The sequence below is a fragment of the Loxodonta africana genome, chromosome 12, assembly GCF_030014295.1.
Source record: "Loxodonta africana isolate mLoxAfr1 chromosome 12, mLoxAfr1.hap2, whole genome shotgun sequence".
NCBI classification, from domain to species: Eukaryota; Metazoa; Chordata; class Mammalia; order Proboscidea; family Elephantidae; genus Loxodonta; species Loxodonta africana.
Window position 1 is genome coordinate 99,028,415 of NC_087353.1, and position 26,512 is coordinate 99,054,926.

The 26,512-nt window shown below is 42.3% G+C and overlaps 2 protein-coding genes across 6 annotated transcripts in view; one reads left to right on the plus strand and one right to left on the minus strand.

Moving 5' to 3' along the window:
• Nucleotides 1–9,512: 9,512 nt before the first annotated feature.
• Nucleotides 9,513–22,813, minus strand: LOC111752450 (zinc finger protein 397-like). The gene is made up of 3 exons (XM_023555972.2): nucleotides 21,368–22,813; nucleotides 20,828–20,975; nucleotides 9,513–13,109 (listed from the first exon to the last, which is right to left on the minus strand). Exons 1-3 carry the CDS (start codon nucleotides 21,764–21,766, stop codon nucleotides 12,151–12,153), a joined length of 1,506 nt encoding a protein of 501 aa, XP_023411740.1. The 5' UTR covers nucleotides 21,767–22,813; the 3' UTR covers nucleotides 9,513–12,150.
• A 2,080-nt stretch (nucleotides 22,814–24,893) lies between these two features.
• Nucleotides 24,894–26,512, plus strand: part of LOC100662871 (small ribosomal subunit protein uS17m) — a 46,785-nt gene continuing 45,166 nt past the window's right edge. The window contains exon 1 of one of the 5 annotated variants that reach the window (XM_023555973.2): nucleotides 24,894–25,087. Coding sequence is in view for 2 of the 5 variants with exons in the window: in XM_003416623.4 (XP_003416671.2) it covers nucleotides 25,470–25,480 (11 nt within the window). In the remaining 3 variants the exon portion in view is untranslated. Of the gene's footprint in view, nucleotides 25,088–25,159; nucleotides 25,481–26,512 lie in introns of those variants that run through there. The other 4 variants (XM_010596287.3, XM_064296052.1, XM_003416623.4 and 1 more) reach the window with 4 other exon arrangements.

Below are 26,512 nucleotides of genomic sequence, written 5' to 3' on the forward strand. Positions count from 1 at the left end.
CAAATATTTTTGTTTTCACTTAAGAAATATAAGATGTAAATGGGGTTGGTGCATTTCCAGTTGTATACATGTTAGTTATGTTAGGTGCAAGTATGACTTTATAATTGTCTTTATTCAGAGATTATGTATGGTTTAAAGAGATGTATACATGTGCCAAGTTGACAAGGGGTAGATTGTGACAGTTAAGATTGTGTGTCACCTTGGCTGGCCCATGATTCTCAGTGTTTACATGTGGTCACTCCCATGATGGAATCTGTTATGAGTAGCCAATCAGTTGAAAGGGAGTTTCCTTGGGGGTGTGGCCTACATCTGAATATAAGCAGACATTCTGGCTTTTTGCTCGCTCTGGATCCTGCAGCTGCCTCCTGTTCACCTGACCTCTGGTTCTTGAGACTTGAGGTATCAGTTTATCTGCAGATCTTAGGATTCATTAATCTTCACACCCTGTGAGCAGGGGCCCTGCTCTCCGACCTGCCCATCTTGGGTTTGCCAGCCCCTGTAGCTACAAGAATTGAAAGAAGCCTATATCCTAATCCACGGACTTGGGACATTCCAGCCTCTACAATCGCGTGAGCCATTTCTTTGATATAAACCTCTACATATATATTTATACGCTTCACTGGTTTTGCCTCTCTAGAGAACCCAGCCTACAACACTGGACTATAGGAAGAAGAATGTGGCATCAGGATTGGTGGAACACTCATTAACAACCTGCTCTATGTTTGCTGAAAGGAAAGAGGACTTGAAGCACATACTGAAGATCAAAGACTACAGCCTTCAGTATGGATGGTACCTCAACATAAAGAAAACAAAAATCCTCACAACTGGACCAAAAAACAATATCATGATAAATGGAAGTTGTCAACATTTCATTTTACTTGGATCCACAATCAACATCCATGGAAGCAGAAGTCAAGAAATCAAACGATGCATTGCATTGGGCAAGTCTGCTTGCAAAGGATGTCTTTAAAGTGTTAAAAAGCAAAGATGTCACTTTGAGGACTAAAGTATGCCTCACCCAAGCCATGGTATTTTCAGTCACCTCATATGCATGCAAAAAGCTGGACAATGAATAAAGAAGACTGAAGAAGAATTGATGCCTTTCAATTATGGTATTTGTGAAGAATATTGAATATACCATGGACTGACAAAAGAATAAACAAATCTGTCTTGGAAGAAGTACAGCCAGAATGCTCCTTAGAAGCACGGATGGTGAGACTTCATCTCACGTACTTTGGACATGTTATCAGGAGGGATCGGTTCCTGGAGAAGGACATCATGTTTGGTAAATAGAGAGTCAGCGAAAAAGAGGAAGACCCTCAATGAGATGGGCTGACACAATGACTGCAACAATGGGCTCAAGCATATTGACGATCACAAGGATGGCACAGGAGCCGGCAATGTATCGTTATGCTGTACATAGGGTCACTATGGGTCAGAGCCAACTCGATGGCACCTAACAACAACAATAGTTCAATATAATTCAATTGTAACCAGTAGAGACAGAAACAATGGAACAGTACAGAGAGTAAAGAAACAGAACTGTGTATAAAAAAAAAGGAGTTTGTGTTTGCATAAATGGCTTAAATGAACCCATAAAGAGACAGAGAGTAACAGAATGGGGGAAAAAATAAAACAGAACATTCTTGGTCATTCTCAATGAAGAGAGGCTGAAAAAATTCCCCCTGAGTACAAGACAAGGATGCCCTTTATTGCCACTCCTACTTAACATTGCACTGGAAGTTCTAGCTAGAGCAGTAAGGCAAGAAAAAGAAAAAGGGGCATCCAAATTGGTAAGGAAGAAATAGAACTATCCCTATTTGTGGGTGATATGATACTATACGTAGAGAAACCAAAAAACTCCACAAGAAAACAACTGGAAATAATAGAAAGATTCAGCAAAATAGCAGGATACAAGATGTTGTTGTTTTTGCTGTTAGGTGCTGCTGAGTCAGTTCCAACTCACAGTGACCCTATGTACAACAGAACGAAACACTCTTGGTCTCGCGCCATTATCACAATCATTGTTATGCTTGAGCCCATTGTTGCAGCCACTGTGTCAATCCATGTCATAGAGGCTCTTTCTCTTATTCACTGACCCTCTACTCTGCCAAGCATGATATCCTTCCCCAGGGACTGGTCCCTCCTGATGACATATCCAAAGTATGCGAGACCAAGTCTTGCCATCCTTGCCTCTAAGAAGCATTCTGGCTGTGCTTCTTCCAGAACAGATTTGATTGTTTTTCTGGTACAAAAAAACCAGTGCCGCTGGTAGTCCATGGTATATTCAATACTCTTTGCCAACAACACAATTCAAAGGCATTGATTCCTCTTCAGTCTTCCTTATTCATTATCTAGCTGTCACATGCATGTGAGGCGATTGAAAACACCATGGCTTGGGTCAGAAACACCTTAGTCCTTAAAGTGACATCTTTGCTTTTCAACTCTTTAAAGAGGTCTTTTGCACCAGGTTGGCCCAATGCAATGTGGCATTTGATTTCTTGACTGCTGCTCCCATGGGCGTTGAATGCTGATCCAAGTAAAAGGAAATCCTTGACAATTTCAGTGTTTTCTCTGTTTATCATGATGTTGCTTTATGGTCCAGTTGTGAGGATTTTTGTTTTCTATATGTTGAGGTATAATCCATACTGAAGGCCATGGTCTTTGATCTTCATCACTAAGCGCTTCATGTCCTCTTCACTTTCAGCAAGCAAGGCTGTGTCTTCTGCATATCCCAGGTTGTTAGTGAGTGTTCCTCCAAACCTGATACTGCATTCTTCTTCATATATTACAGCTTCTTGGATTATTTGTTCAGCATACAGACTGAATATAAGTATGGTGAAAGGAAACAACCCTGACACACAGCTTTCCTGACTTTAAACCATGCAGTATCCCCTTATTTTGTTCAAATACTTCTTGGTCTGAGTACAGTCTTGTCCTCATGACCACAACTAAGCGTTCTGGAATCCCCATTCTTCACAATGTTATCCACAATTTGCTATGATCCGCACAGTCAAATGTCTTTGACTAGTTGATAAAACACAGATACAATGATACAGGATAAACATACAAAATCCAGTTGCATTCCTACACACCAATAAAGTACAAAAGGCAATCAGGAGACTGTTTGTTGGGAGACGGAGCCAAATGGCACTAAAGACAGAAGCACCATGCCGTCCCTCTACAGCAAAAACCTGAAAAGCTAAGTAAAACAGATACAAACATTAATCCTGGAATCCTCAGTGTCAAACGAAGGAATAAAGAAGTTGATCAAGCACTGAATGGAATAAGAAACTGACAGAGAACGAGGAGAGCTACAGAGTGCAGGTCCCCTACCACCTAACAGCATGGATTTGCCATCTGGGACCTCAGCCACCAAGGAACACAGAGACTACAGGAAGACAACTTCACGGAGCTCCCAACAGGAGACAGAGCACCCAGTAACCAAAGATACACACTTTCCCACCCACCATCCTTCTTCCCTGTATGAAGCCTCTGCTGCTTTCCAACAGGCCACAGTCGTTCAGCCAGAGAGACACCAGCTCACTGCTGTCTGGATTCACCATCTTGGACTGCAGCCACCAAGGACTGAGGACAGGGAGCTCAGGAAGGCAAATTCATGGAACTCCCAACAGGAGACAGAGCACCCTGGTCCGCACTGCCTCCGCCCCTTCCTGACAGGCTGTGCTGCTCAGCAAGAGAGACATCAGCTCACTGACACCCCAGTTCTTCCCCACTCCCAATGGCCAGCTCCCCAGCACCATATTTATTTTTGTTGTTGTTGTTTTTCTTTTCTTGCCCTTCTTTCTTCTACCACTTAGCCCCGTGTGCCTCACACACCCCTTCTAAACAGGCTGAGCTGCACCACTTGGCTAGACACATGGCCTTGCTGAGTCTGTCCCCCAGGGCCAAATCCTACTCCTACTGCATGGCCATTTTATTCACTTTTTAAAATTTTTTCCTTCATTTCCTTTTTTTTGCTTCTGTTTCTCTCCTTTCTCTCATCCACTTTGCTATATACATTACATTCTCCCCCTTCCCTCTTGCCTACCTGCACTGCCCCCTGGTTCCACTGCATCAGCCCCAGTATGTGACCCAAACAACCCAACCCCTTCCATCCCTCCCGCTGGACCTGCCCTGCTGCACCATAGCTGAGCGATCAGCCCTGTCCACCTGGACAAGTTGATGAGAAGTATCGTGTCCACAGACTAGCAATCAACAAAGCATGCCAGCCTGCCTGCCCAGACATAACCAAAAAAAAAGAAAAAAGAACAACACAAATAAATCTACAATTAGTAAGTGAAGAAAATAATTCCTGCATGTCCCAAAGACAACAAACAATATCAAAACATATAAAAAAACAACAGGACAAGCTGACCCTAGAAAGTGACCTAAATAAAACCCCAGATGACCTTCTGGTAGAAGGAAAGGCACTGGAACTACCTGATAGGAATTCAAAACTAATATTCAGGGCTCTCCGAGAGATGAAGGAAAATGTAGACAAAAAGGGGGAAAAAGAAAAAATACAAAATCAGGGAAATCACAGACAAAGCAATGAATTCAGGAAAATGACACAGGAACAAAATGTCAAAATAAACAACTAGAAATCATACAAAAACAGCAATGAGAAATCCAAAAGATAAACAACAAGATTTCAGAAATGGACAGTGCAGTAGAAAAGTCACACACAAGGGGAAACAATATGCCTTAGTCATCTAGTACTGCTGTAACAGAAATACCACAAGTGGATGGCTTCAACAAACAGAAGTTTATTCTTGCAGTCTAGCTGGCTAGAAGTCCAATTTCAGGGCAACTCCGGAGGAAGGCTTTCTCTCTTTGTTGGCTCAGGAGGAAGGTCCTTGTCATCAGTCTTCCAAAGGATGTGCTATTATCCTGGCTCTTATTTCTTGCTGGTATAAGATCCTCCTGTCTGTGTTCTCTCTTCCCTCTTTTATATCTCAAAAGAGACTGACTTATGCCAAAACTCAAATGTACAGATTGAGTCCTGTCTCATTAACATAACTGCTGCTAATCCCACCTCATTAACATTAAGAATTTACAACACACAGGAAAATCACATTAGATGACAAAATGTCGGACGATCACACAATACTGGGAATCATGGCCTAGCCAAGTTGACACACATTTTGGGGGGACACAATTCAATCCATAACACAATAAGACTAACCTCTGATTACTTGGCAGAAACCATGCAGGCAAGAAGGCAATAGGGTGACATATATTAAACCTTGAAAGAAAAAAATTGCCAACTAAGAATAACATATCCTACAAAACTCTTGCTCATATATGATGGCAAAATTAGGACATTTCAAGATAAAGAGAAATTAACAGAATATGTAAAAACCAAACCAAACTTACAAGAATTAAAGGGAGTTCTTTAGTGAGAGAACAAACAACATCAGAAAACAACCTGAATCTAGGGTGCGAGACAGCCTCAGCCAGATACCGACCTAGGTAATGAACTCTCAAGGATTAAATAAAACTGAAAGATTTACAACAGAGAGCCAGAGAGGTCATTCTGTAAATGACAACAACATCAGACCAATAAAAGAGGGACTAAACAATGTAAGTATAGAACTTTCAAATGGACAGGAAGTCAAGGCTATATCAAGTAATAAAAGAGCGGTTTAACCTTAGAAAGATAGGAGTAAATTTCAAGGTAACCAAAAAAAGTTAACAAACCTACTCACCAAAATAAAGAAGAAAAACATAAAGTCTCAGTAAGTGCAAAATCTACAAATATGAAAGAAACAAACAAAAATTCCACGAGCAAAAGGAATTCAGCACAGGAGAGTAAGAGGAACAAAGAAAACATCAGCACCACACACACACACACACACACAAAGTCACTACAAACTGACAGCAATAAAATCACACCTATCAATAATCACACTGAAAGTAAATGGCTTAAATGCACATAAAGAGACAGAGAGTGATAGAATGGATAAAAAAGCAGGACTCATGAATATGGTGTCTACAAGAGACACACCTTAGAAACAAAGATATTAACATATTAAAAATCAAAGGATGGAAAAAGATATATCAAGCAAACAACAACCAAAAAAGAGCAAATGTGGCAATATTAATCTCAGAAAAAACAGACTTTAAAACAAAATCCACCATAAAAGACAAGGAAGGACACTATATAATGATTAAAGGAAAAATCCACCATGAGAACATAACCATAATAAATATCTACACATGCAATGACAGGGCTCCAAAATACATAAAACAAACTCTAACGACACTGAAGAGTAATTGACAGTTACTTAATAACAGTAGTAGACTTCAACACACCACTCTCGATAAAGGACAGACATCTAGAAGGAAACTCAACAAAGATACAGAAGATCTAAAGGCCACAATCAGCCTCCTCTCTTTACTACCTTTACCAATTCTGACATGAACTGTCTCTCCAGGGCACTCTCTACTTCTCTGCTGAGTTCAATAATTTACTGCAATGGTCACACAGAACTCACAGACAATACTCAAAATTATGGGGTTTATTAGGGAAGTAACAGGTTACAATTCAGGTTCAGGAATGCTCAGGATACAGTTCTCCCATCAGGACAGCCTCTCCTCAGCAGTGCCCGTGGGCACGCCTCTCTGTGGCCCCTCAGCCTCTGCCCTGTACAAGCATTACAAAGCTCTTTTAGGTCAGCTAATAAGTGCCTGGAGGCACCCTACTCTGCCAGCAAGTCTCTTGCTTGAAGGCACTCAGCTTTCTCACTCTGTGGGGTGAGAAACCCACCGCACAATGCAGTCTTGTGCCCGTCTCTCCTGCCGTTTCTCTGCCACCGCTTCTCGCCGTCTTCAGTGTTACAGCTCTCTCTCGGTCTCCTGGTTCCAGGAGCTTCTCGCACAGGGATCCTGAGTCCAAAGGACGTATTCCACTCTTGGCTCTTATTCCTTGGCAGTGGTGAGATCATCTCTCTCCTACCTCTGAGATGGCTCATTTTAGGCCCAGTGGGATGGCAAAACTGACCAATCCCTTTGGTGGGCCACAACCACCTTATTTGCATAGTCCCACCCAATCACTTGGGTGGGAGTTATTAGACTATGGTGAGAAAGGCCATATAATAGCAACCCATCACACCACGGGAGCCCATAATAGTGGCTAAGGACCAAGTCATAAGGAAAAATACACAGTGAATTATTTAATGAGGATTTACTCTAAGTTAAAATACTTAAACAGAAAACTGAGTCACTCAGCACACAGCAAAGAATGATGAAAGCATGACTTATTTAGTAACCTACTGTGTGCCAGGCACTGTTGTAAGTGCTTAAGATGGCCCAGGTAAATGAAATAGGCAAATACCCATCTTAGTTATCTAGTGCTGGCACAACAAAAATACCGTAAGTGTATAACAAAGAGAAATTTATTCTCTCACAGTTTAGGAGGCTAGAAGTGTGAATTCAGGGAGCTACCTCCAGCGGAAGGTTCTCTCTCTCTGTTGGTTCTGGGGGAAGGTCCTTGTCATCAATCTTCCCCTGGTCTAGGAGTTTCTCAGTGCAGGGACCCCGGATCCAAATCTTCTGGCTCTTGCTTGATGGTAATGAGGTCCCTGTCTCTCTGCTTGCTTCTCTCTTTTATATCTCAAAAGAGATTGACTCAAAATGCAATCTAATCTTGTAGATTGAGTCCTGCCTCATTAACCTAGCTGCCTCTAATCCAGCTTTATTAACATTATTGAGGTAGGATTTACAACACACAGAAAAATCACATCAGATGACAAAATGGTGGACAACCACACAATACTGGGAATCATGGCCTAGCCAAGTTGACAAACATTTTGGGGGGACACAATTCAATCCATAACACCTCCTACCCTTGTAAAGCTTAAATTCTAGTTGGAGAGATGAAAACCAAACATTCAACATAATAAATAAGTATTGTGTGTTAAAAGGGGCCCTGGTGGTACGATGGTTAAGGGCTTGGCTGCTAACCTAAAGGCTGGCAGTTCGAGCCCACCAGCCACTTCTAGGGAAAAAATACCTGGCAACCTGCTCTCGTAAAGACTACAGCCTGGGAAACCATATGGGGCAGCTCTACTCAGTCTTATAGGGTTGCTATGAGTTGGAATCAACTCTACGGCACACAACAGCAATGTTGAGTGTTAAAAGGTAAGAGCTACGAAGAAAATTAAAAACTAAAGGAAGTTTCAGACCATTGTGCGTGCTTAGGTAGGTGGCAGTTTGCCAAATAAATTAAGGCAGGTGTCTTTTTGAAAAGGTGATAAGTGAAATGCTTGGAAGAGATAAGGAGGTAGGTAGATAAATGGTAGGATATATATCCAGGCAAAGGGTTAGCTAAAGCAAAGATGTCAAGGTGGAAGCATGTCCAGTTTGTTCAAGGTAAAACTAGGTGGTCAATGATGCAGAAGAATGAGATAAGGGGAGAAAGTAGGACAGAAAGCCAGAGGTGTATCTCGGAACCAGAGCTTGTTGTGCCATTAGGATATTTTAAGAACCTTGACTTTTTTCTTAATAATATGGTGAATCATTGCAGGCTGAGACTAGATTTAGGAGGCTATTACAAGATGATGGTGGATGCATGAGATTGGTGGTAGTAGCAAAAGGCTAAAAATTGGCTAGCTCCTGGACATATTTCAAAGGTAGATCTGGCAGGATTTCCTCTTAGATAAGAAAGAGTATGGAGGTTAAAAAAAGGAGTTGAGGATGATTCCAAGAGATGTCCTGAATAACAGGATAAAGAGAGCTGCCATCAGCTGAGATGGGAGTCTGTAGACCAGACTGAAGGGAAAATCCAGGAGTTCGGGTTTGGACATTTCAAGTTTGAGATGTCTAATGATAAGCATGTATACTTTAAATCCATACAAATAAAACGAGTAGCCCAAAGCAATGATTGTAGATATAAAAGCTGAGCGTTGATGCAAGGAACTCAAATTTTGGAAAACAGAAGATAAAGAAGACTTAGTAGAAGTGGCCAGAGAAGTGAGAGGAAAGCCAAGAACGAGCAATGGCAGAAAGACAAGGAAAGTGAGAGTAAAGAAACAAGGGATGATGAACTGTTGCAGAACTGTTAGGATGTCTATGGAAATTTAAAATTGGATCTACCAAGCGAGTATCTTCGATGCCCCTGAAAGCAGCAGCTTCAATGCAGGCATGGAGTGTAGGTACCGGGGCGCGTTTAACACATCATCACGTTGACGGGTCTTATTACTGATGACACTGGCTTTGATCACTTGGTTAATGTTGTGTCTCCTCGGTTTCTCCACTGTAAAGTTACCATCTTTCCCTTAATAAGTATCTTGGGGGAGATACTTTGAAACTATGCAAATTCTGTTTTTCCTCGAACTTTTGTCCACTAATTTTAGCATCCATCGGTGGCTCTTACCTGCAACAATTACTAATATGGTGTTTGCCTAATGGAAACTTTTCTATTTTTTCCCTCTCCTGTATTTGTTGGGTCGCTATGAGCCGGAATCGACTCAACAGCAGCGGGTTTTTTTTTTTTTTTTTATATTTATTAACTGGAATTCTATTGTGAGGAACTGCCAGTTCCAAAGCCACTCCCACATTTTATGGCAGCAGCGCACTTTCAGGTACCATAATCTGTTCTGGTTATCTACTGCTGTGTAATAAATTACCACAAAACTTGACAGCTTAAAACAACATTTATTAGCTTACAGTTTCTGTGGGTCAAAATTCTGGGTATCTTAGCTGGATGGTTCTTGTTTATGGTCTCTCACAAGGTTGCAGTCAAGCTGTTGGTCATGGTTGCAGACATCTGAATACTCAACAGGGAAGGACCTTCCAAGCTCTTTCACGGCATTGTTGCCATGTTGTTAGCTAAAGTCTCCCGTTCTTCATCATGTCTTTCCAGAGGCTGAATGAGGGCCCTCATGATACGGCAGCTGGTTTCCTCTACAGTAGTGATCCAATAAAGAGAACCCATGATGGAACCTACAACCTTTTATAACCTAATCTCAGAAGTGACATTTCCATGCTCCTGTGGTATTTCATTGGTCACACAGTTGTTCTATCCATTATCAAAGGTGGTGTATTAGTCTCCAACTATTATTGTAGACCTGCTTATTTCTCCCTTCAATTCTGTGTTTCCTTTATGTACTTTGGGGCTTTAAGGTTATATGCATAAATATTTATTGTTATATCTTCTCGATGAATTGATCCTTTTATTATTAGTGTCCTTCTTGGTCTTTTCCAAGGAGCACCTGGTCTTTTATAATAATTTTAAAGTCTATTTTGTTTGATATTAAAATTGCCTCAACTGCTGTCTTTTGATTCACTGTTTGCATGGAATATTTTTTCCATCCTTTCACTTTCAACCTATTTGTCTTTTTTTTGTTCCTAAGGTGGATCCTGTAGACAGCATATAGTTGAGTCGTGTTTTTTTAATCCACTCAGCTACTGCCTTTTGATTGGAGTGTTTAATCAATTTGTATTCACAGTAATTATTGATAAAGGAGGGCTTACTTCTGCCATTTGGTTATTCATTTTTTGTCTCTTATACCTACTCTGTCCCACTTTTCCTCCAGTGCTGTCTTCTTTTGTAAGAGTTGGTTTCTCTTTTTTTAAAAAAATTTTTATTGGGTTTTTCTTTTCTTTCTCTTTTTTTGGTACTGAACTATTTTGTTTCTAATCTCCTTTCCTTCTGTGCATAATTTTTATTTTACTATGTTGTGGCTATCATGGAGATTACATCTTACATTTGTAACTGCTTAATATTGATAAGAACCAACTTAATTTCAATAACATACAAAAGCTCCATACCTATAACCAATCCTCCAACCCCTCCCATTTGTTGTTACTATCACCAATTTTTATATCTAAAGTGCCCTGTAACTTACCATCAATGCTTTTATCTTTATAAAGCACGATAGAAACACCAGCTTTATTTGCCAAACAAAAATACCTTAAGTCCGTCCTTATACTTGTCAAGAAATTATCTTTAATGTGGACTCTTTTTCCCCCTTTATGTACAACTTCAAGTGTCCTTATTTTTCCTTCTGGAGGACTCCCTTTAGCATTTCTTGTCGGGCTAGTCTAGTAGTAACAAATTCCCTCAGCTTTTGTTTATCTGGAAATATCTTAGTTTCATCCTCATTCTTGAATGACAGTGTTGTTAGATATAGTATTATTGGTTGACAGTTCTTTTTTTTCAGCACTTTAAGTATGCCATCCCATTGCCTGTTTGCCTGCAGTTTCTGAAGAGAAATTGGCACTTAATCTTATTGAAGACCCCTTGTATGTTATACTTTGCATTTCTTGTGCTGCTTTCAATATTCACTATTTATCCTTTGGTTTTCCAGAGTTTGATTATAATGTGTCTTGCAGTAGCTCTCTGATCTCATTTTCACATAGTTCTATTACACCTACTTGTAATCCGAAAAAGTATATTTTGTATTTTATTTCCTAAAAAGTGTATCATATTGCATATAATCATTTAAGCCTTGATTTTTTGACTTAATATTGCTATGATTCCCTTAGAATAGGAGACACGTGAAGGATGTGCATAGCAGCACTTTTTACAATAGCAAAATCCTGTAACAACCCAAATGCCCATCAGCAGGAGAGTAGGTGAATAAACAGAGGTACATACCACGGTAAAATATGAAACAGTGACAGTGATAAAGTTTAAAGGCAACACAAAAAATCCACCTATTTTGTGATTGCTACAGGGATCCTCAGTTATTCACTCTTAATGGAGAAGCAAGATAATTACCAAAAGGAAAAACACTAAGGGAATGCCATTATGCAAGACCAATGGGAATGAATAATGGGAGTACATCCTAAAACAGATGGCTTGAGGTAAGAAGATCTAGATTAAAGTGTAGAATTGCCAAACTGTCTTAGATTATGACAGTGACCTTGCTTCCAGGATAAGACTGCACCAGTTTAAACTACAAAATGCTTGAGAAGGTACCGTTTTATTCATTTTATCTCCAGTACCTTGCAGAGTGCCCAAAACAGAGGAAGTATACAGTAAATGTTAAATAAATTTTCATTTGATATACTCATGTTTCTAGCCAGCAGATAATTCAAATGACAAAAATCTGTGCTAAATAACATTTTAAACTATACTGATTACATTAATTTTCCTCCATTGATGACAAAGATTCAGGTTTGAATTAAAGACTTTCTAAGTCATAACAATGGCAGGCCCTTTTCTCCACAGTGGCTTCTCTGATGTTTAATAAGGTTTGTGCTCTGACTGAAGGCTCTCCCACACTGTTCACATTCGTAGGGTTTCTCTCCAGTGTGGATTCTCTGATGTAGGACAAGAGCTGATTTCTGCTTGAAGGCCTTTCTGCACTCATCACATTTGTACGGTTTCTCCTCAGTATGGACTCTCTGATGCAGAATACGATTTGAACTTCGACTGAAACTCTTACTGCACTGATTACATGGATAGGGCTTCTCCCCAGTGTGGATTCTCTGATGTTGAATGAGGCTTGAGCTCTGACTAAAGGATTTTCCACACTTATCACATTCATATGGTTTCTCCCCAGTGTGGATTCTCTGGTGTAGAATGAGGTTTGAGCTCTGACTAAAGGATTTTCCACACTTAACACATTCATATGGTTTCTCCCCAGTGTGGATTCTCTGGTGTAGAATAAGGTTTGAACTCTGACTAAAGGATTTTCCACATTTATCACATTCATACGGTTTCTCCCCAGTGTGGATTCTCTGGTGTAGTATGAGGTGGGAGCTGTAATTAAAGGCTTTCCCACACTGATCACATTCATAGGGTTTTGCACCAGTGTGGATTCTCTGATTTTTAGTCAGGTCTGAACTCGTCTGACTGAAGGATTTCTCACAATCATCGCCTTCACGAATCTTCTCCCCAGCGTACATTCTCTGTGTGGCAATAAGGCCTGAGTTCAAACTGATATTTTCCCCATGTTCATCACCATTCTGTTTTCTTTGTCCCATATCATCATCTTTCTGCTGTCTTTTCACCCTGCCCTTACAGTGTTCCCTGGCTTCGGAAACTTGAGAAAATTTCATATTAAGGCTACCAAAGTCTTCCTCGTGTTGTTTTACTTCTGCAGAAACTTCCTGCTTAGCAGGCAAAGCCATCTTCTTAGTCTTAGTGACACCATCTAAAATAATAAACAAAGCACGTATATATTATATTCTGTAGATAGAGGAAACTGCCAGAAGTAAGGAGTGATTCAAATGTTGGCTCCACATATCTCAGAAACGGTCAGGTATGGAAACCATCTCTCCACTCTTTAATGTCCTTAATTGAGGTTGTAGCTCCTTCTCTTTCTACTTTGTTCCTTGGGCACATATCCCCTTACAGACTTGAATCATTGTATGTCTGTAGCCAATTCACCTTTTTTATTTTATTGTGGTAAGAAAAATAGAACTTAAAATTTTGACATTTTAACCATTTTTAAGTGTACAATTCAGTGACATTAATTACACTTACCGTGTTGTGCAACCATTACCACTATCTATTTCCAAAAGTTTTCATCACCTCAAATGCAAACTCAGTGCTTATTAAGCAATAACTCTCCATTCTACCATCCCACACCCCCTGGTAACCACAAATAATCTACTTTGGTCTCTATGCATTTGTCTGCTCTAGATATTTCATATAAGTGGGATTACATATCCTTTTGTAACTAACTTATTTCACTCAGCGTAGTGTTTCCAAAGTTCATCTACGTCGCACCATGTATCAGAACTTCATTTCTTTCTATGGCTGAATAATATTCCATTGCATATATCCACTCATCTGGTGATGGGCACTTGGGTTATTTCTACTTTCTGGCTATTCTGAATAATCCTGCAATGGACATTAGTGTACAAGTATCTGTTTTAGTCCTGCTTTCAATTCTTTTGGGTATATAACCAGGAGTGAAATTGCTGGGTGGTAGCAAATTCATCTATTTCCTACATTGCCTTGAAAATATCAGGCACTTAATAAACATTTTCAGGACACATGGACTAGTTAATAATTCTATGAAAGAAAGTCATTATAAAGCAGAACAATGAGAACAGGAAGGACAGAGAAGTTCAGGCAGAAAAGGTAAAGCCAACTAACAAAGTGACCCCTGGCAAAAGGCTGAATTCAAAATCACAAGGAAAAGAGAAGTTAAAAACTTAGAAAAATAAACTTCAAGAATTGGGAAAGTTTCAACAGTATTAAGGGATTTAGGTAAACCAGATAAAAAGGAAAGGACCCAAGAAAGCTATCTAATATCCAAAAAAGGTTCTCCTGGTTGGATGAAAAGGGCAACAATAAACTACATTGATTAAAGCCAGAGCACCTTATAAATATATAAGAAAAAAATTGAAAAAACCACAGAAATAAACCTTTGTCCATACCAAAATGTATGTATAGAACACAAATATATTTTAGAAAGCCTAAAATTAGGAACACTAAAATTGGAAAGGCAGGGCAAACAAAAAAGTCAAAATGCTAAGTAGAAGGATTTAAAAAATACATTCATTCCAATTAACGGAAAGAATCAACTAATAACGGAGACAGTAAAAAGTGAAGGACTTTTTTTGTAGAAAATGATAATCTGCCATTTTTCAAGTCAGATTAAACCTAAAAAAGCAGCAGTAATGATTCTGATTAGCCATGGGAAGGAACTTTTAACCCAAAAGGGGACACAGCATGCCTGAGGTTGGCATCCAACACTGGGATCTTTAAGAGCTGAAGAGACAGACAACTGCTACACAGAGTGTGGTACCAACCTGTCCAATAGACAGGAGCTAAAACCAAATAATTTCTCTAGAGCCCTTGCAGTTCTGTGACTCTTTATGAACAAAGAAGGAGTGAGGAAATGGGCAGAAATACGAGTGAGGATGAGGTATGTCCTGGGAAGAGACAGAGACCAGGGAGGCCAAGGTACAGGGAGGGGCTGGGAGGACAACAGTGGGAGTAGGGAAAGGCAGGCAGTAGGTGAAAAACACAGGGACAATGTGAGATATAGCAGTAAAAGAGATCTTTTGCTTAACCAAAGAGAGTACAATAGGCATGTACTAACCTAGGGGTTACAAACACAATGCCAATTATTTGAATAAAAGATTATTAATCTTTAGAGCCACCACTCCTCGGTCAGTTTGTCGTACTGTGCTACATTGCTGTGATGCTGGAAGCTATGCCACCAGCATTTCAACTGCCAACAGGGTCTACCTAGTGGACAGCTTGCAGCGGAGCTTCCAGACTTAGACAGACTGGGAAGAAGGACCAGGAGGTCTACTTCTGAAAAACTGGCCAGTGCAAACGTTATGAATTGCAGCAGAACATTGTCTAATATACTGACAGAATATTAGCCCCTCAGGTTGGAAGGCACTCAAAACACAACTGAGGAAGAGCTGCTTCTTCAACGCAGAGTCGACCTTAATGGATGGACTCAAGCTTTCGGGACCTTCATTTGCTGATGTGGCATGACTTAAAATAAAAAGAAACAGCTGCAAACTTCCACTAATAACTGGAAGATGGAATGTATGAAGGATGAATCTAGGAAAATTGGAAGTTGCTAAAAATGAAATGGAACACTTGAAGATCATTATCCTAGGCATTAGTGAGCTGAAACGGACTGGTATTAGCCATTTTGAATCAGACAATCACATGGTCTACTATGCTGAGAATGATAAATTGAAGAGGAATGGCGTCTCATCCATTGGCAAAAAGAACATTTCGAGATCTATTCTGAAGTACGACGCTGTCTGTGATAGGATAAAATCCATACGCCTACAAGGAAGGCCAGTTAATATGACTATTATTCAAATTTATGCACCAACCACTGATGCCAAAGATGAAGAAACTGAAGATTTTTACCAACTTCTCCAATCTGAAATCAATCAAACACGTAATCAGGATGCTTTGATAATTACTGATGATTGAAATACAAAAGTTGGAAACGAAAAAGGATCAGTAGTTGGAAAATAGTGCCTTGGTGACAGAAACGACACCGGAGATGGCATGACAGAACTTTCAAAGACCAACAACCTATTCAATGGAAATGCCTTTTTTCAACAACATAAACGGCGGCTATACATGTGGACCTCACCAGATGGAACACACAGGAATCAAATCGACTACATCTATGGAAAGAGATGATGGAAAAGCTCAATATCATCAGGCAGAAGGCCAGGGGCTGACTGTGGAACAGACCATCAATTGTTCATATGCAAGTTTAAGTACAAGCTGAAGAAAATTAAAACCAGTCCACGAGAGCCGAAGTTTGACCCTGAGTATATCCCACCTGAACTTGGAGATCACCTCAAGGATAAATTTGAGACACTGAACAATAACGGCCAAAGACCAGATGAGTTGTGGGGTGACATCAAGGACATCATATGTGAAGAAAGCAAGAGGTCATTAAAAAGAAAAAGGACCAAAATGGATGTCAGAAGAGACTCTGAAACTTGCTCTTGAATGTAGACTAGCTTAAGTGAAGGGAAAAATGATAAAGTACTAGAGTTGAACAAAAGATTTCAAAGAGCGGCTTGAGAAGACAAAGTATTATGGTGAAATGTGCAAAGACCTAGATTTAGAAAACCAAAAGAGAAGAACACGCTCAGCATTTCTCAAGCTGAAAATTGAAGAAAAAAATTCAAGCCTTAAGTTGCAATGCTGAAGGATTCCATGAGCAAAATATTGAATGACACAAAAAGCATTAAAACGACATGGACTCTGGACACCTTTCTAACTCAGAACTGATACCGCTCCCAAAGTTCACTTCTCAAAGATTAGACTTGCCTATAAAACAAACAATAACACACATAAGGAACATGGTTCTTAGTTCAACCAAATATATGAGAGCCAACGGGCAATTCCTGCCCAAAAGTAAGACCAGAAGGCAGGAAGGGACAAGAACTGGACAAATGGGCCCAGGGTATTCGGAATGGAAAGGGGGAGAGTGCAATCATGTTGTGGAGATTGCAACTGATATCACAAAACAGTATGTGCATAAACTTTTGAATGAGAAACTAACTTGATCTGTAAAGTTTGATTTAAACCACAATAAAATTTTTAAAAACAGAAGATGGAAGGAGCCAGCGCACCACAAAGAATCAGTCAAGTGTTCAATCATTTCAGGAGGTAGCATATGGTCAAGAACCAATGATATTAAAGGAAGATGTCCAAGCCATACTGAGGGCATTGGCAAAAAACAAGGCTCCAGGAATTGACAGAAGACAAATTGAGATGTTTCAACAAACAGATACAATGCTGGAAAAGCTCACTCATCTATGCCAAGAAATCTGGAAGACAACTACATGGCCTATCGGCTAGAAAACCAAAAAACCAAACCCGCTGCTGTTGAGTCAATTCTGACTCATAGCAACCCTACAGGACAGAGTAGAACTGCCCCATAAAGTTTCCAAGGAGCACCTGGTGGATTCGAACTGCTGACCTTTTTTTTGTTGTTGTTGTTCCTTTTTTTTTTTATTGTGCTTTAAGAAAAAGTTTACAATTCAAGTCAGTTTCTCGTACAAAAACTTATACACATACTATTATGTGACCCTGGTTTCTCTCCCTACAATGTGACAGCACACTCCTCTCCACCCTGTTTTTCCCATGTCCATTCAACCAACTCTTGTCTCCCTCTGCCTTCCTATCTCACCTTCAGATGGAAGCTGCCCACATAGTCTCATGTCTACCTGAGCCAAGCAGCTCACTCCTTACCAGTATCATTTTGTCTTATAGTCCAGTCTAATCCTTATCTGAAGAGTTAGCTTCCAGAATGGATTTAGTTTTGGGCTGAGAGTCCGGGGGCCATGACCTCTGGGCTCCTTCCAGTCTCAGTCAGACATTAAGTCTGGCCTTTTTACTAGAATTTGTGGTCTGCATCCCACTTTACTCCTGCTCCATCTAGGATTTTCTGATGTGTTTTGCCTGTAACGGCAGTCGGTGGTGGTAGCTGGGTACCATCTAGTTCTTCTGGTCTCAGGCTGATGGAGTCTCTGGTTTTCATGTGGCCCTTTCTGTCTCTTGGGCTCGTATTTGCCTTGTGTCTTTGGTGTTCTTCATTCTCCTTTGCTCTAGGTGGGTTGAGACCAATTGATGCATCTTAGATGGCCGCTTGCTAGCTTTTAAGACCCTAGACGCCACTCAACAAAGTGGAATGAAGAAAGTTTTCTCAATACACTTTGTTATGGCAACTGACTTAGATGTCCCCTGAAACCATGGTCCCCAGACCCCTGCCCCTGCTACTCTGTCCCTCAAAGAGTTTGGTTGTATTCATGAAACTTTTTAGCTTCTGGATTAGGTCAGTTGTGGTAACTTCCCCTGTATTATGCTGTCCTTCCCTTCACCTAAAATAATTCTTGTCTACTAGTGAATACCCCCTCCCTCCCTCCCCACCCTCATAACCATCAAAGAATGTTTTCTTCTGTGTTTGAACCTTTTCTTGAGTTCTTATAATAGTGGTCTCATAAAGTATTTGTCCTTTTGCAACTGACTAATTTCACTCAGCATAATGCCTTCCAGATTCCCCCATTTTATGAGATGTTTCACGGATTCATTATTGTTCTTTATTGTTGAGTAGTATTCCATTGTGTAAATATATCAGAATTTGTTTATTCATTCATCCATTGATGGGCACCTTGGTGGTCGAACTGCCAACCTTTTGGTTAGCAGCCATAGCACTTAACCACTACACCACCAGGGTTTCCAACTGGCTGGAAGAGATCTGTATTTGTGCCCATTCCAAAGAAAGGTAATCAAAAACAGAATGTGGAAATTATCGAACAATATTATTAATATCAGGAACAAGTAAAATTATGCTGAATATAATTAAAAAACGGTTACAGCAGTACATTGACAGGGAACTGCCAGAAATTCAAGCCGGATTCAGAAGAGGACATGGAAATGAGGGATATCACACAGCTGATGTCAGATGGATCTTGGCTGAAAGCATAGAATACCATAAAGATGTTCACCCGTGTTTTATAGACCATGCAAAGACATTCGATTGTGTGGATCATAACAAATTATGGACAACACTACAAAGAACGGGAATTCCAGAACATTTAATTGTGCTCATGACGAACCTGTACATAGACCAAGAGGCAGTCATTCAAACAGAACGAGGGGATACTGTGTGGCTTAAAATCAGGAAAGGTGTGTGTCAGCACTGTATGCTTTCACCATACTCATTCAATTAGTATGCTGAGCAAATAATCCAAGAAGCTGGACTATATGAAGAAGAACGTGGCATCAGGATTGGAGGAAGACATTAACAACCTTCAATATGCAGATGATACAACCTTGCTTGCTGAAACTAAGAGGACTTGAAGTACTTACTGAAGAAGATCAGAGACTATAGCCTCCAGTATGGATTACACCTTAACATAAAGAAAACCAAAATCTTCACAACTGGGTCAATAAGCAACATCATGATAAATGGAGAAAAGATTGAAGTTGTCAAGGATTTCATTCTACTTGGATCCACAATCAACATTCACAGATGCAGCAGTCAAGAAATCACACAACGCACTGCCCTGGGCAAATCTGCTGCAAAAGACCTCTTTAAAAGTGTTAAAAACACAGATGTCACCTTGAGGACTAAGGTGTGCCTGACCCAAGCCATGGTATTTTCAAATGCCTCATATGCATGCAAAAGCTGGACAATGAATAAGGAAGACCAAAGAAGAACTGAAACCTTCTTTGGTCTCCCTTATTATGAAATACGCCATGGACTGCCAGAAGAACGAACAAATATGTCTTGGATAAAGTACAGCCAGAATGCTCCTTGGAATGGAGGATCGCAAGACTTCGTCTTACGTACTTTGGACATGCCTGTGACTCATGGCGACCCCATGCACAATGGAATGAAACGCTGCCTGGTCCTAAGCCATCCCCACAATCGGTTGCAGATCAGACTGTTTTATACACAGGGTTTTCATTGGCTGATTTTTTTCAGAAGTACATCACCAGACCTTTTCTTCCTAGTCCAACTTCATCTGGCCAGGAAACCCAGGTCTTGCTACTTGGAAGGCAAGAATTCTACCACTGAATCGCCAATGCAATGATACATACTACATATTTATTTATTTTTTAAAATAAGATTTAATATAAAAACACTTAAGTATAACTTGAAAATTTTCAAAAATTAAAAAAATAAAAATTTTTATAAAAATCATTTTTTAAAGTTTTTGGAAATTATTCCACAGCCCTAAGGTAACAAGATCCTCATTAATTTCACCAAACAAAAAGACATATGTTCTTTTAAAATGTACGTAGGCTTCTGGGAAAGGACCTATTTATGAAGGGTTGTTGTTTTACCTAGAATGGGCTTTCTGGAAAAGCAAGCTTCTAAAAAGGATCCTGAACCAGGAAAATAAGATGGTTTTAAGGGAAGTTTCAAGTAAATTTGACATATAGAAACTACTGAATAAAAGAAAAGAAAAATGAAGACGTACAGAAACAAGGGTGGTTAAAACAGAGGAGAAGAGGAAGAAAACCACCTTCAAAGGGGGAAAAGAAAATCTCACTTGAGAAGTGATAGAGCCAATGAGGAAGTTTAAAGAGTTGAAGAGTTATGGCTCAGCAAGATAATTTTAGCATCAGTTATTCAGCTACTGAGAAAGAGCCTAAAGGAAGGCAGATAATCCTGAAGCCACCTAAACAGAGGAAATGGTTGGTCAAGTGAGGTCTAAGAAACACATGATAATCTGCATATGAGGAGCACAAACAAGTCATAATGTTAAAAGCCTTTATCTGGAGTATTAGGTAGGTGGTGGTTTCTCCAAGACCAAGGAGAAGAGGAAAGCCTTGATACCCTCGAGAAAGAATATCATGATGCTAGCCAAGAGAATCTGCCTTTACCCAGCCCAAAGGAATTTCACTCACCTCTTTCTTGCTGGAAGTGGGGTGTTGGTGATTCAGCCCTGAGGTGACCATCCATGGCAGTTAGCCAGACAGTAGTGGATTCCTGTGCTGTTGTCAGAAGGGCCACCTCCTCCTGGATCTCTTCTTTTGTGGCTACAAAGGCTTTGACCTGGAGACAATTAGATGAAGTTATCAAAAGGCCCCTATAGAAAGGGAGCTAAAATCTTCAGAAAGGCCACAGAAAACTGCTATCAAGTTCATGTAGGCAATCCTCATATTCATAATTTAATTCCCATACAGTCCACACTTTGGTACATTTCAAACTGCCTTTCTATAGCAATTTGGACTCCAATATATATGATGAAAAATAAACTATTTTCAATTGCTGCAGGTGGTGCCACCTTCAGGTCAACAATACAATATCAGGAATTAACAACTACCCTACAATGGGATTTCATTCATTCACTCATTTAACAAATGCCAACCCTCCCTGCACTTGGATGTAGGACCTGCCTCCCTGCTGCCATCGAAAGCGGCACCCACACCCACCCTTCCACCTACCTGCTGCCCTGGGTCATCCAGCTCCCTCTCCAGGTCCTCCAGCACAGTCACGGCCTCCTCCCCACTCTCAGGCTGCCGTTCCCTCACCCAAGCCTGCAGCTCCTCAGGCAGGATGCCCAGGAACTGCTCTAGCACCAGCAGCTCCAGAATCTGCACCTTGGTGTGGATCTCGGGCTGCAGCCACTGGTGACAAAGGTCTCTCAGCTGATTCAGGGCCTCCCGTGGCCCCCGTGTCTCCTCATAACAGAACTGTCGAAAGCGCTGGCGGAAGATCTCTGGGCCAAGAAGGCTGCTGCCCTGCAAACGGCATGCTTGGCCCCCAAAACCAGCCTTCCCCACCTCTGGGCTGTGCCCAGCCGCAGGGACCAGGGCAGAAGCACTTCTTTGAGCTGCAGTCATTGTTCAGGCTCCAGGGACCAACTCACACCAAGCAGGGCTTGGGTTCTGTAGGCACTGTTGAGGCCCTTCCAGGATCCCAGCAGAGGCCTCCTGACCCTCACCCCAGGAAGGTCTGCAGGTGTAAGAAAGAAGCTTGTTATTGCACAGTGGGAATGCCCAGTGTTTTTGGAGTGTGAAACCTATTCACATGCTTGATGTCAAAGAGCCTCCAACCCTCTAAGTAAGGCCTTAAGCCTTTAACTTTCTTCTGAGCCTTTTTGCAGCCTGAAATAATTTGTTTCAACCAGCCCTGGAAAACAATGATGACATTACTCTATTAAAAAGAGAAAGCATCACCAACAAGCTCAAGAGATGGTAGTACACTTAAATGCTAACTTAAGGAATCAGATTTCCCAAACAGGGCGACACGAACTTTATGAAATTGTTCTTCAAGAGAAAAACTGCCAAGGATGCATTTCCTTCTGAGAGTCAGACATCAACGCCTCTAACCAAAATTAAAGTTCAACATAAAATGCATTTTAAAGGGTCCGACACAAGTAGAAGTGAGGTCACGAAGATGTTTATCCACTCTGAGGCTGCACGTGAGCGACTGAGCTAGGAAGGCTGGTGTGTTTAATGACAATGGACAAAAACTGAGGCTAAAAGGCTGTGAATACAGCAACTGAAGACCCTCTTGTCTGAACCTGCTGCCTACACTAACGTGGCCTCCCTCGGTCCTGGATCGTCTGGCGCCGGGGCCCCCGCAGCCCTCTGAGCCCCCCACACAGAGAGGCGGGGGTCGACCCCTGTCTGGGGCAGGCTCCGCAGCAGTCTCAGCGCTCCTGAGGACACCTCTCAGCAGGGGCTCAGCGAGCGCGCGAAGCCCAGAGCCCCTCCCCGGCCCTCAGCTGAGGCTCCTCCAGGCCCCGGGGAGCCGCCTGGATTCTCAGTCGGAGGGCAGGAGGCCGCACGGGGGGGATGGCGCCAGCTAGCGAGCTCAGCCGCCGGGAAAAGGCTCCCGGCGCCAGCCGCCTCCTCGGCGGGCAGCGCGTTAACGACCCAGGCCCGCGGCGAGCGCGGCGGTTGGGACACTTCCGGGCCCCGCAGGAAACGGCGAGAGGGCGCCGCGGCGGGGTCTCCGTGTCGTCGGCTCTTCCGGCCGCCGTAGTTCCGACAGCCGCAGGGCCTCAGGTCACTGCTGTAGTCCGGACGGTCGCCTCGAGGAAATCCCCCCCACCACGGGCCCTGGCTCTCGTGGCTGCGGACTAGCCCACCTCGCACCCTCTCAGGGCAGTGCTCCGGAGCCACGACCCCGCAGACATCCCTGGGGACACTCTCAGCGGGCTCCGACCTTGGTCACCGGCTCAGGCTTGTGATTATTCAATCAGTTGTTCATGCATTATTGCAGACATGAAGACTTAGCATGTGTTGGAAATTGTCCCCAGGGAACAGGGCCGTCGCTCTGACTTCAGACAAACACACCATGACACGCAAAAGTGTCGTGAGAGGGGGGGCGCAGCACAGAAGCCCAGAGGGCACTGGGAGGAGCCCTAACCCAGCTCAGGTGGTCTCCGCAGTTAGAATGCCCAGAGGCTTTCCCGGTTGCACCTGCGTTGAGTATTTGTCATCTGTTGGCTTCCAGTGGTGGCTGCCTTCCATTCATCAGACGTTCAGCAAATACACGACAGTGTATAGGAACTAAGCCTGCTTTTGGAGAAATAGGAAACCAGAGGCCAGGTCCTGGAGAGGCTCTAACTCTGCTGAGGAAACCACTGGGGACAAAATGGCAGTGCATTGTGGTTACTGTTTGACAGAGGGGATGTGAACGATGTAATGGAAGCAAAGGAGGAGAGCTTCACTGTCCCCTGGGTGGTGGTGGGGCGGTGGTCAAAGGAAGGCTTCCTGGAGAAAGAAAACTTTACCAGGAGACTGGGGGTGATGAGGGGAAAAAGAGAGAAAATTCAGTGAAGGAAACCGCACACTTTTGGAACTCACATAGCTGTGTATTTTCAAGTTTAAAAGAGGTGGAATTGGTATGAACCGGGGAGTAGTTGGAGGTGAGGCAGTACAAGTAGGAACCAGACCGTTGACACATCCCAAGGATACACCCAGCTTCAGAACACTTCCATCTCTCATCTACCTTGCTTTCTGGGAGAGCAATGTGTCTCTTCACCACCTGCCTGTCAGTTTGTCCTACTGTGGTGCCTTGTGTATTGCTGTGATGCTGGAAGCTCTGCCACCAGTTGTCTGGGTAGTGCTGCAAGATAAGGCTCCCTAGGTCGGAAGGCACTTAAAGTGAATAGTGGCTGCAACAATGGACTGGAGCCTACCAACAATCACGAAGATGGTGGGCTAGGACGGGCACACTTAGTCATGTTATACGTAAGGTTACCATCAGTCAGAGCCTACTCCGCTGCAACTAACAACAACAATCTGTTTGAAAAGATGTTTTCGGAGATGAAATATGCAAAATCGCATCACAGACTATCATTAACAGATGAACTTTGGAATCAATTTTGATGATAAACCAAAACTAAACCCATTGCCCTCGAGTTGATTCCGACTCATAGCGACCCTATAGGACAGAGTAGAACTGCCCCATAGAGTTTCCAGAGAGCCCCTGGTGGATTCCAACTGCTGACCTTTCGGTTAGCAGCCGGAGCACTTAACCACTAGGCCACCATGGTTTCCATTTTGATGATAAGAAAAAATAAATGATAGAGAGCACTAATTTTGAACCCCAGTTTAGCAAAATGTTATCCCCACAAAAAGAATTCTGTTCTTCTTAACAGTAAACCTGTATTTTTAAAACATTGCACTCAATTATTATTGTGATGATTACTGCTATATTTTAACTTTTGTCAATATAAAATCTGGGTAAGAGGAGAGCGATGGCCTGTGTCGTCGCCTTGGAGACAGTACTACACCAACGTGGGAACTTGAAGTCCAACGTTTGTGATTGGCAGAGGTTACGAATGGGTCCGCGGGCCGCCCTTCGCGGTCCACATCGAACGTTTAACTCTCTGAAGGCTGGGGGTGGAGGCCGGGCCCCCCGGTTAGCGCGGCCCTTGTGAAGAGCCAGCCCAGGCGACGCGGGTGGCAGCAGGCCCAGACGCCCCCCGGCGCATGCGTATGCGGGACCCGAAGCCAGCACGGCGCGGTCGCCATCACGGGGAGGTTTTGTCAGAGCCGGCGTGGCGCCCGAGGCTGATCCAGCCCCAGGGGCCGTCATTGGCTCAGGCCTCAGGGCGCTGGTCACCCTCTCAAGCCGCGGTCGGGACAGGCGGCGACGACGGCATCAGGGGGCGGAGCCTCCCGAGCGCCCTTTGTCTGAGGAGACTGGTGAGTGCGGAGCCCGCGCGGAGACGCAGGGCACCGGCTGAGGGGACGCCCGGCGGAGGCTTCTTCCGGGGCCGGGCGGGCCTAGGGTGGGCGGCCCGGGGTGGCCGGCCGCGGGAATGTCGCTGCGCTCGGCCCCGAGAGTGTCGCTGCGCTCGGCCCGAAGTCCCCCAGCGGCTCCCCTCAGCCTGTGCCGGTCTGCATTTCGTGTCTCGCCTAGAAAGGCCTTCACCATTCCAATGTTATAAACATACTTCCGTCTAGTTTCTTCTAATGATTCTGCGGCTTTAAAAAACCCATGGGCGATGGAGAATTTTGGGAATGGATAAGGGTGATGGCTGAATAACATGATGAACATAATGCCACTGAACTGTACGCGTGAAGAATGTTGAAATGGCAAGTATTTTGTTGTATATATATTTACCACCACAAAAAAAAAAAAATTCGTGGAAACTGAGAAAAGAAAAAGGAAATTAGTTTTGTGTATGGTGTGGATGATGTCACTTTTTGGAAAGTTTTTCCCCAATCTCAAGATTGTAAGAAGTATTCACCTTTATCTTCTAATCCTTTTAAGAGATTTTATATTTTGCAGACTTGTATATATACTCTGCCTTGTTTCCAGACTGGTTTTTTTCCCCCAAACCCCGCACTGTGCCGACAATTTCTGCACTTATGGTACTATTGTTATTTTCATTTAAAGCATATTTTAGTATGTTGCAGAGCAACTCACCCTTAATAATATCCTTTGACGCGGTGATCTATACCTTTTAACTTACTTTCAATTCAAAAGATACCGAAAAGTGCAAAAAGTAATCTTTCTAAACGGCAGATTTGATCATGGCGCTTAGTAGGTGATCAATAGGTAGTAAATGATGAGTTGAAAGTCACTCTATCGATGAACACTTTTACATGGCTCCTTAATGCCCTTAGGATAATGTCCTAGTTCCTTAGCAATGCCCTGAAGGTCTTTCACTTGATGCTTTAGCCATATCAAACTACTCCAACAGGGCACAGATCTCTCTGGAAAAAATTGGTACATTTGATTATATCAAAAGGTAAAATGTATGTACTTGAAAAGATCATAAAGCTAAGTATAAGTGAGAGACTTGAAAATGTTTGCAGCATCTGTAAGAAATAAAGGATTAATGTCCATAATCTATAAAGAGCCTCTGTTAATAACAACAAAGTAGAAAAACAGACAAAAGATACGTACAGGCAATTCGTAGAAGAAACACAGAAAATATGCTCAACTTCGTAATTAACCATATTAAGGCAAATTAAGACAACTTCCAACCCATTAGATTGGCAAAATATTCATAGAGTTTCCTAGGCTGAAATCTTTACAGGAACAGATTGACACGTCTTTTCTCTCACAGAGTAGCTGATGGTTCAAACCACTAACTTTTTGGTTAGCAGACAAGTGCTTAA